At 32.7% G+C, this 11,397-nt stretch overlaps 1 protein-coding gene across 3 annotated transcripts in view; it reads right to left on the bottom strand.

Moving 5' to 3' along the window:
- Positions 1-3,318: 3,318 nt before the first annotated feature.
- Positions 3,319-11,397, bottom strand: part of PKN2 (protein kinase N2) — a 128,998-nt gene continuing 120,919 nt past the window's right edge. For 2 of the 3 annotated variants that reach the window (XM_032867057.1, XM_032867059.1), the window contains 4 exons: positions 10,950-11,092; positions 6,991-7,098; positions 6,707-6,787; positions 3,319-6,621 (listed from right to left, as the gene is read on the bottom strand). In XM_032867057.1, the coding sequence (XP_032722948.1) occupies positions 6,418-6,621; positions 6,707-6,787; positions 6,991-7,098; positions 10,950-11,092 (536 nt within the window). In that variant the 3' untranslated portion in view covers positions 3,319-6,417. Of the gene's footprint in view, positions 6,622-6,706; positions 6,788-6,990; positions 7,099-10,949; positions 11,093-11,397 lie in introns of those variants that run through there. The other variant, XR_004383790.1, reaches the window with a different exon arrangement.

Below are 11,397 nucleotides of genomic sequence, written 5' to 3'. Positions count from 1 at the left end.
TCTTGAATGAAATTAGGCAGTAACATACTTTCTTTGTATATTTGGTTTTCTAGCTTATAATGACTTCACTGAATGAGTTAGGAACTATAACTTTTTTCCATTATCTCAAGAAATTTCTATAAGCTTGAAATAATTTCTTCCTTGAAAGTTTGGAAGAATTTTCTTATAAAACAATCTGGATCCTGTGTACTCTTTGTGGACTTTTAATTTCTGCTTTTATGTCTTTAAGTGATGAGATTATTCACTCTTCTTCCTAGATTAGTTTTTTTTTTAAATTTTTTAGGTTATGTCTATTTTTTCATGTTTATTTGCATTTGTTCATAGTATTTTTTTACTCACAAAAGTCTTTGCTTGTTCATTTATAATAGCATTTATACCTACTCTCATTTTTCACTTTTTCAGAACTATGTGTATTTCGTTAAAATTTTCAAGGAATAAGCGTTTTGCTTCTATCATACTTTTTTCTATTGTTTACTTTCAGTTATTCTGTTCTTTTTATGACTTAAGATGAATAGTTTGATAAATTCTTAACCTTCCTTTTCCTAAAAAAGCATTTAGTTTACAAAGTTTCCTGCAAGAATTGTTTTTGCTGCATTTAATGACTGCCATTGTTTCTTTCTCTGAGCCATTAAAGGGTATTTTAACATTTTTTTTCCCCAACCTATTTATCTTTTAAAATCAATCTGTTCTGTGGCGCCTGGGTGGCTCAGTGGGTTAAAGCCTCTGCTTTCGGCTCAGGTCATGATCCCAGGGTCCTGGGATCGAGCCCCACATCGGGCTCTCTGCTCGGCGGGGAGCCTGCTTCCTCCTCTCTCTGACTGCTTCTCTGCCTACTTGTAATCTCTGTCAAATAAATAAATAAAATCTTAAAAAAAAATCAATTTGTTCTAATCAGTAAGAAAACATAATTGGTATTACTATATTTTGTATTTTCTACAAAATTGATTTGTTTTATGGCTGTTTTTATAAATGTTTCATGTATTCTTGAAAAGAATGTGGAATCTCTTAACTGCTGGATGCAGAATTCTGTAAATACCCATTGGATCAAGATTACTGTTTTGTTCAAACATTCTGTATCTTTCCTCTTTAGAAGTCTATTGTCCAATAATGCAAGTTGAAATCTTCCAACCTGATGGGTATATATTAAGTATTTTTTTAGTAGCATTATCAATTTCTGCTTTATTCTGTATTTAGGGACTATTTTAGTAAATACATATACATGGTTAGAATTAATGTAATTTTTGGTGAACTGAATCTTTTATCATTATGTAGAAACACTCTACTCTTGCTATAATATCTTGGTGATATTTCTTCATGATGGGTCTAAAATTGGTGTTGATATTAAGTAGAACTACCATAGCTTTAATTTGATTTGTTTTCACATTGTGTTTTTTCCCCTCATACTTTTACTTTCAACTTTTCTATATACTTATATTTCAGATGTATCCTGTTAATATTATAAAGCTATGTTTTTTAAAAAGTAAGCTACCTTACTTTTAACCAGTTTGTTCTATTTACATTTATTGTGATTATTGATATATTTCTACTTTTTTATCTCTTGATTTGAAATTTATATGCACTATATTCTTTTTATGAATATCCTGGACATTTAATGATGTACATTTAACTAAAGTTAATGAATACCTTGACACCCCAAAAATACAACATAATATTTCAGCTCTGATCTTCCCTATCTCAACTGTCTTACTACTGCTGTCTGGAATTTGTTGACTTAAAACAAACATGTCATCTGTTCTATTGTGTTGTGTTTATTTTCACTTACCTAAGTGTTTACCATTTTTTCACAAGGCTTTTTGGGTCTTAGATCTATCATTCTTAGATCTTTCCTCCTTTTTGAAGTGCTTCCTTTAGAGTGGGACCCCTGAGAGAAACCCTCCTTTATTTTTTAAAGCAAATTTTCATTTGCTCTTAAACTAATTTCACTTTCTACATAACTTCAGGCTAACATTGTGTTTCCCAATGCTCTATAAAGAGAATACTGTACAACTTTCTCTGTTAATATTGATAAGTCACCTGTTAGTCTTTCCTCTATAGCTAATTTGGTCCTTTCTGTCTGGGTAGTTTCAAGATGTTGTCTTGTTGGTCTACAGTTTCATTACAATGGTTCTATGCATACATTTATTTATATTTATTCTTTATGGAGAATATTTTGCTTCCTGGATATTTTTTAATTTCTGGGGAATTTGCAGCCTATTATGTCTGCAAATACTGTCCCTCTTCCATTCCACCCCATTTTCCATATCTCTCAACCATCTTTTCATATTTTCCATCTCCTTTTTATTTTATCCATTTGGGACTGATTTTTCAGATATATTGTTCAGCTCTCTGGTTCTCTCTTCAGCTGTCTCATCTGCTGTTAACCAACATGGTTTCAAATTTGATCAATTATATTTTTCCTTTTTGGATTCTTAAAATGTTAATCTCTTTAAAATTTCACTCGTTTATCCTGGTAATTTTAGGATGTACATAAAATGTACATAATATAGATAAAATGGATATAAATATGGATATAAATATATAAATATATAAATATAATATGGATAAATATATATGGATATAAATATATAACATGGATAAATATATATAAATATAATATGGATAAAATGTACATAAACATTTTATACATAGCTACTTTCTATTCTGCATCTGAGAATTCAAATATTTGCAATCTGTTGGAGGAGATGTCTAAATTTACTATTTTGTTAGCACTCATTCAAGTTAGTTTGCAGTCTCTCATGTGTTCAGTGATCTTTAATAGTATATTACTTGATCTTAATTTGTGGAAGTCCTATGTACCCATTCTGGAGAAGCTTTCTTCAGAATGCATTTGATTTTACTGGTAGAAAAAGAGTGACTTGCAAACTAAAACTTGGGCTCCTCTGGAGGATTTTAACACAAAGCAAAAATTCTACTGCTATTGCAAGGTTTGTTATCCTCATAATGGTGTTGCTATAGTAATCTATCCTTGGCAAACTCATTTCTCCTGAATGCCTGCATTTCAAAAGCTAGTTCCTTGCCATTCTGGCACTTACCAGCTTTCCAGCTTCCTACTTCTCTGGCCTACTCTGTGGACTCAGCTTTCAATCCCAACCTCTGAGTGCTCATTTTTGTGCTTGAGCACTCCTTAATTCTTAGGTGCAAAAGCCCCAACTTAATCAGATTTATGCTCAAGTGTATCTGTTTTGGGGTGAGGGGTTGCCAGACACCACTCTTACCTTTAATGAGACAAGCAGTACCTCAAATTATGTGTCTTATTGGAGGTGGAAATCACGCAAGATTTCTGACACTTAGAAGTTATTTAAAAACTTACCTCTATTTATATATGTATATAGTTATATACACACAAGGCCAGTATCTCAGAGATACATTAGATTTCAAAAGATAGCTAGAAAGCAAATAAGAATTCTAATTAAGATTATGAAAATTGATACTTGTTCCTTTGGGTTTCTCATACTCACCCCTCAGTTGCTTTGGGAAGATCAACAACACCTGTAAAAATTTCATTAGATTTGAATCTATACTATAATGCAGCTTTCACCTAGTCAACATATAATGACAATTTCCCCTGTGACCTCAGTTTGTGTTATAGGCATAGCATGGATCATTTTATATTTCTAAAATATTCCATCTGTAATATTTGATTAAGATAACTATAAAATGACTAGCATTCTGTTTTCATTTACCTATTTTCTGAAAGGTCAGGTCCTAAAATAAAGTTAACCTCAAACAAGAGAATGCTATATATATTACTGGTGCTTACATTTTAATGCACACTGTTTTTCATTTATTAAGACTTTGATTTTTTTTTCATCTTTATAACCTCAGTGTGTAGGACACAGAAGGCATCGTATAATATCCAGTGAATAAAAGATACTATTGATATTATACAAGTAGAATGCAAACTTTTCCCATTACTACCAGTGAAGAGGACAATTCGCTCTGAATCAGATTTTGCCTTAGCAGGACAAAAAGCACTTGCAAGAAAGCTAAGTAAAGTTAATCTTTGAGATCTTGATTATAGTAGAGCTAATACATATTTTGACCGGCAGGAAGCTTCCAAAGGGAAATAATACTTAAAAACAAAGTTACAAATTATAATCTATTTAAACTTTAATTTGTGCATTTGTGGTAATTTATGACTGCAAAACACTTTTTTTCTTAGAATGACATAAAGGCACATTTCATTTGAATGCATAGTGTACCATTCTAAAATATACTAATAATTTCCTTACAAAGTGCTTGAGCAGTCACTTACACATACAGTAATAGCAAAATATATTTACACTCTATAGAGTTTAAAATTTTAAAATCTGACTAAAATATATATATATTTTAAAAACTACAGAAAATATTAGTGCTTTCTTCAGCTTAATTGTGTGATATACCCTGCCCTCTAATTTTTTTAGCGATTGACTTCAATTTAAAAAAAATTTCTGTACACTGTGTAGTTACAAAATGCTATGTCAGTTTTTAATGCTAAAAGCCTATTTTAGACATTGCTTTCTATGCATATTTGAGAACCAGAAAAGGTGAGCAGACTGTACCTCAAAAGTATTTAGTGTTTTTCTCATATTGTGTTAACACTGTAAATTAAAGCTGGACAATAAAGCTAAGATCCTCTACTGTCCTTTAACAAAGAAGTTAACTGGCATTTTAAAATAACTTTAAAACATACTGCTCCCTGTTTCTGTAAGATTTTCCCCCAAGGAATCTTGGGTAATAATTTGGAAGGAAATATGAATTACCTCTGAACAATTTTAATTGTTCTTAGAGTACACAAAAACATGCCAACATACCTAGCAAGGCTGAAATATATATAAACTTTCTATAAATCAATGTGCTTTTATGCTTTTCATAGAATTTAAATTTGAACAATTTTTAAGACATGAGATCATTGTGATTAAATGGTTAATTTAGTATGGTTAGTTAACAATTTGCTATTCCTGAGATATGATGACCCTAATGTGCTAAGCACAGAATCAAAGATGTTATTATTGAACTAAGGAAAAAGAGTAAAGTTGTAGACTAGGAGGAAAAGAGTGCAAAAACTAACAACAACAAAAAAACCCAAAAAACTCCAGGCAAGTGGAAGAGTCACGGCTTCCTATAACAGCATTAAAAAAGCCACAAATGGATCCTCTGAAAAGTTGTAAAAAGTATTTGATCAAATTATTTTTGAGACTTTTGAGGTACAGCTTTAGTGTTATAATAGTTTTTATAAAATATAGACTGTTTTATCAAAAATATTTATACATTCTGTTACAATATATTGCTTTTGCCCTCAGTAACTGCCAATATAAAGTCTGGATCCAGTGGCCTAAAATGTACAAATGCACTTAACGTAAATGCTGGAGTTTGAGGTGTCTGCTTGGCCACCGTACAAAAGTGATGAAGTGGTGAAATTAAATAATAAACCTACAACATAGAATACATTACAACTTACACATATACATGTTCACAGCATGTATACAATGATAATCCCCATGTTTTAACAGATATAGTTCCCTTCTACAGTAGACACAAGAACAAGATAAACTGGATTGATAAATGGACAATGAATATCAAAAAAGGAGTAATTAGTTCATTGATTTTGGAAGAAGGTATGATTGAACATATCAAGTGTCTAGACTTTGGGAATGCATACATGTAAGACAGTATCTTGGTTCAGGCTAATCAGAAGTCCTCATTCTTAAAATTTTAAGTGAATGCTGATGTTTAGTTGTTCCTGTTTGTTTCAGCATGGTTTAATGAACAAAAAATTGTTTGGCAGGTAGCTCTGTTGGAAAGCTATGAGGCTCTGTAACATGGTTGGTAAAGATAAGGCAATAAAAATTTTTTTCCTAATAAATATAGAAAATTTACAAAACGACATCAATTCATTTTTTTTAAAAGCCAAAAAATGTGCATTTTTGATATTACAGTTATTTCATTAAAAAAAGAGCATTTGCCTTATTCAAACAGAATTACTATGTGTAAATAGTAATAACATCCCAAGCCCTTTTGTTCTTTTTGTAAAATATAGCTACATGAAGTGAAATGATTAATCTTCCTTTCACTTAAGGCATAGCTAGGGACTGTGGAAAAGTGGGTTTTCTTTTTCTTTTCTTTTCTTTTTAAATAGACTATTGATCCAAAAGTATTCATTTGTGATAGGTTTTCATGGCCGACGTTCATTCCACTTAACTCCATGAAACTGTTTCCAGTGCTCAGATTTACGTTGAAAATACATTAAGAAGCCACTTTCAAGAAGATTTTAGAATAGTCTTTTAAGAAATCTTCATGTGTTTAAACAAAAAACTCAGAAGCTACTGGTGGCACAGAGAGCAAATGAAGGGTTGCTATTGTTAAGAGGTCTTCTTGTGAGTCAGTTTGCTTGGTTTCACAGTGTCTAGGAATTTAACACCAATCAGCAATGTAGTCAAAATCTCTGAACATTTCTTGCTCCTCTTCTGAAAGTATCCTTGGTTCTCGAGGTGGAGTCAGAATAGGTGCTTCTGAGGTAAATTCATCATCAAAATTGCTAACATCTTCTCGTCCTCTAATGGTAGGTACAAATGGTGGCTTGACTTTTTTGTCCATGAGAGCACTCCAATCAATTAGCTGGATTACAAAATATAAAATGACTAGTTTAGTTTCCTACACCTAATTGCTAGCTTCACGAAAGATTTTAAACTTTCACACTTACCCGGAAAAATGGGTGCTTTTTTACATCCTCTGCATCTTTCTCACCGGCTCCAAGGCGCCGCTCAGGATTTCTTCTTAATAGCTAATGTTAACATAAAGTATAAAAGTTAAAATAAAAGCAGTGACTTCACTGATAAAGGTTCTTATAACCTGCAAAGATTTAGATGTTCTTTTGGTATATGTTTGTCTAAACCATGCAACATCTATGAAGTGAAAAACAACTTCTAAAATTCTAATTGAGAAATGTCCTTCAATATAAGTAGTTTATAAACCATTATTTCTTACCCTTCTCATTATTGATATGGCTTCTGTGGATAAGAACCTTGGATACCTTACTTCATCATTTACAATACTGTCAAAAACCTCCTCTTCATCATCACCAGGAAAGGGAGACTAGAAAAAATATCTTTGAGTAAGTCAAAATGAATTTTAATACTATAAAATCTTATCACCTACCCAAAGTACAACCAAGAACCAGACAGTGAGGAAAACCAACAAACCAAACTACCAAAAAAATAAAAAAACAAGGATTATAAGAAGCCACAAAAGAGATACAATAGATTAACCAGATGATACACTATATACTCTCACTGAAATCTACTTCATTTCCCAGACTCTAATAACACATTTGGTTATATTACGTAATACTATCTTTCAGTTAATTCCGTACCATTTTGTTTTATTCATTTATTCATCTGGCCTGACAGTCAATATTTTGAGTGCCTACCACATGCTGAAAAATATTTAGATTATTAACACGTTCCTCAAGAAGCTCAATTTTGTGGAAAGACAGAAGGAAATGGGTAAATATGGTAATAAGTGTAACCAAAGAAGCCAGAGTTTGTGGGAATATTTCTGATATGGATGTGCTTTGAATTTCAGTCAACAGAAAATTAATTAGCAAAACACAATGAGAGATCCACAGGTATAATGACTATACTAAGCAGCAGCTGCCAACAAAGTTAAACTCAAACACATTTCTAGGCATTTTTAATTTAAGCTCTATATACAACCAGTCTTAGGGCATTTCAGTTAGCAGAGTATTAAAACTGTTGTTCATAATGATAGTAATGACCCTAAGTCATAAAAAAGGTAGTTAAATTACATTCAGTTTAACAATCTGATGCACAGGGATGCCTGTGTGGGTCAGCTAGTTAAGTGGCTGCCTTCAGCTCAGGTCATGATCCCAGCGTCCTGGGATCGAGTCCCACATCGGGCTCCTTGCTCGGCAGGGAGCCCGTTTCTCTCTCTGTCTCTGCCTGCCACTCTGTCTGCCTCTGCTAGAGCTCTCTCGCTCTGACAAATAAATAAATAAAATCTTAAAAAAAAAAAATCAACAATCTGATGCACAAAGGGATAAACTCAACTATGTTGAAATGTGGCTATGAAATAAGACTTATTACCTCACAATTTGAGATGACTTAGATTTGACTGTTTGACTTCTGTAAAGTTATTAATGAATAAGAGCCAGTGAGAAAGCAGCACTAATGGAAAGAGAGGGATCTTTGACCTGAGGAGTATAAAAAATGAATTTAGCACCCAACTTCCTAAAGCTAAGCTGCCAATCTTACTGCTCATATCTAAGGAAATTTCAAACTTTTCAGTTATCAAAACCTCATTTGCTCACTCAAAATAGAGAAATCAAATAGATAAATGAAATATCTACTATGTGGGATAATAAAATTTCTTTCTGGGATTGAGACAGAAGCAAATGAGAGGAAAATTCTATTTCACAAGAATACGCAATCAGAATTTCAGGTGGTAATACAAAGCATTTTTGTTTATTTGATGAGTCAATTTTGAATTTAAAAAATGTCACTCTATAAATTCCTGAATAGTGAAGATATACCCACATATTCATTAAGATGTTAAAATTCCTTATTTCTGCAAATAGATTATAAACTAACAGAACTAACAACAGAATGCTAACAAATGTGTCTTAAGCAGATATAAAAAGAATTCAATGGCTTTTTCAGATGTCAAGAGTCCAACTCTAGTATCTAAGTTTACATAAAACTTCTCGATACTTTCATTCTCATTTGGCACTGGGAAAGGGACCTAGTTTATTCCTGGAGTCTTTCCAGTCCTCAAAACCCATACAAACACAAATACAAATCTCAAAAACAAATTTGAAAATGCATGATACACCCAGTGAGTTTTCAATTACTTGTAACAACAGAGAAATCAGACATAAACTTTAGCCAAACCTCACTTTTATCACAGTTAAGTTACTGCTAAAATTTTACTAAAGCTATAAAAGTATAAAGTATATCAGTAAGTTTTAAGATTAGTTCTTTTCCCAACTATCCTTTTACAAAGATGCTAAAGAAAAAGGATACTGCAATAAAAAACTGTGAAGGAACAGCTGGATCCTTTGTCTTTTATATCCTAGTAATTAGAAGGTTAATCAATTAGAAGCTCTTTTAAAAAATACAGAAGAGCTTCCTCATTTGTTCACTGCAGTCCAGTCACGTTAGGATAGGAGGAGGCAGAATCGACTGGCTCTTAATTCTGCAGTTATTTTATAATAAACTCACATTTTTTGCCTGTCAGCTCTAATTTGGGGAATAAATTTTAAGCTAGCATATAGTTTTCAGTAACTCAATTAAATCTCATACATAAATAAATACACCACATTTGAAAAAACAAAGCAGCAAAAATGTTTTTTAAGAAGGAAAAAAAAAAAGGGGCGCCTGGGTGGCTCAGTGGGTTAAAGCTCTGCCTTCAGCTCAGGTCATGATCCCAGAGTCCTGGGATGGAGCCCCATATCGGGCTCTCTGCTCAGCAAGGAGCCTGCGTCCCCCTCTCTCTCTGCCTGCCTCTCTGCTGTCAAATAAATAAATAAAATCTTAAAAAAAAAAAAAAAAAGTTGTGGGGGGAGATCATGTATGCCAGAGCTTATAGAAACAACTATTATGAGTGCTTCTGGGATTCTTTGAAAGCAAAGATCACTGTGGATTAGGGACAAAATATATCTTTCCATCCTAAAATGCTGTAATAACAGCTTTTCGAGATAGAGGTAAAATTTTCAGATCTGGATCACTGGTCTTAAGAACAGAAGTAAGTTTGGGCGGATTCCATACCCTGAGGTAGCAACACATAATGGTTTAGAGAGGTTGTGAAGCCAGAGAGCCAGAGTTAAAAAATCCCAGCTGCACCACATGAGAGCTCTGTGACTTTAAGCACTTTAACTTCTTTGTGTCTCCATTTATACCTTAAAGTGGGCATTAAGACTAGTACTGAGCTCATTAAAGGCTGGTGAAAAATTAAATCAGCTAATATTTATAAAGCAAATAAGACAGTGCCTAGCACATGGTAAACATTTTAATCAGCCATTTCTTCTCCTCCTTTTCTAAGTATCCACTCCAATTTGACATACCAAAGGGGTTGTCTTTTAGATAGACAAATCCTTTGTTTGGGACAAGTATCATTAAATGATAATACACAGGAAAACTAGAAATTTCTGACATTTAATAATTTGGTCAATCATTTATTCAGCTACGAATTTATTCACACCTAGACTGTACAAAGAAGATTGCTGGTGCTGGGAAAACTGCAAAGCAATGAACAAGCTTTTTTTTGCATCCCAAGATCATCAAGCCCCTCTAAGCAGTTTTCAATTACTTGTCTAAATATATACCCTTTCCCAATTCTACTTTATCATTTCCAACAATTTGTAACAAAATAGATTAGCTAGTTATTGTTACTTTATTAGATATAACTCACCATTTTCTAAGTAGTAACAATTTCTGTGTAAAATGAAGCTATCCCCAGAAATTACTTTTTTCAGGGAGAGTGAGCAAGTGCATGCACACATGAGTGGGGAGGGTGGAGGGAAAGGGGAAATATCTTATGCTGAATCCACACTGTGTGTGGAGCTGGATGAGGAACTCAATCTCATGACCTAAGCCAAAACCAAGAGTCAGACACAACCAACTGAGACACCCAGGTGCACCCCTGAAATTTATTTTAAGTTAATCTAAAGAAAACAGGAGGGGAAAAATATTAATCTTTTAATTCTACAATACCTTTTTTGAAGGTAGTATTTATTTTGACCAATGTATAGCCACTTTTTGTTACAGGTACAGAGTATAAGATAGAATCACAGGCAATTATTAGTATTTTATAAATATGTATAAAACTTAAGTTCCACTTATTCAGAAGACACATTAAATAATTTATAAATGACATCTTTTGTTCGTTCAATCATCTTTCCTCATTTGTCTCTATTTTATACTGCTTACCTCACCAACGAGCATTTCATATATAAGAACACCAAGTCCCCACCAATCTACAGCCCTTGTATAGGATGTTTCTGTTAATACTTCTGGGGCAAGAAATTCAGGAGTGCCACAAAACGTGCTTGTTCTATCTCCATATCCCATTCCTGAAAAGGTAAAATTTAAGTATTTGTTAGCAAAGAAAAAATCTAGATGATAGATAAAACAATAGATGAATCCTTAGGAAGCAAAATTAAAGTTCCACATTTGTGTATGGTGAGCAAACTTAAGATATCCCAGACTTCTAAGTAAAATGTTAAAGACTGGTATAGAGAAAACTGTGCAATAGCAACTCTACTATTTAATTAATGGGTAAAAAATAAAATTTTTTATATTTCATTTTATTTATTTATTTTCTCTTTCTTATCATTACAAATGATGTTAAGAAGCTACAACAAAAAAACTGATTCTA

Source organism: Lontra canadensis, unplaced genomic scaffold (assembly GCF_010015895.1).
Source record: "Lontra canadensis isolate GAN:19392208 unplaced genomic scaffold, GSC_riverotter_1.0 scaffold33, whole genome shotgun sequence".
Classification (NCBI taxonomy): Eukaryota; Metazoa; Chordata; class Mammalia; order Carnivora; family Mustelidae; genus Lontra; species Lontra canadensis.
The sequence above is the reverse complement of the archived record's forward strand: the minus strand, read 5'-3'. Positions and strand labels throughout refer to the sequence as shown.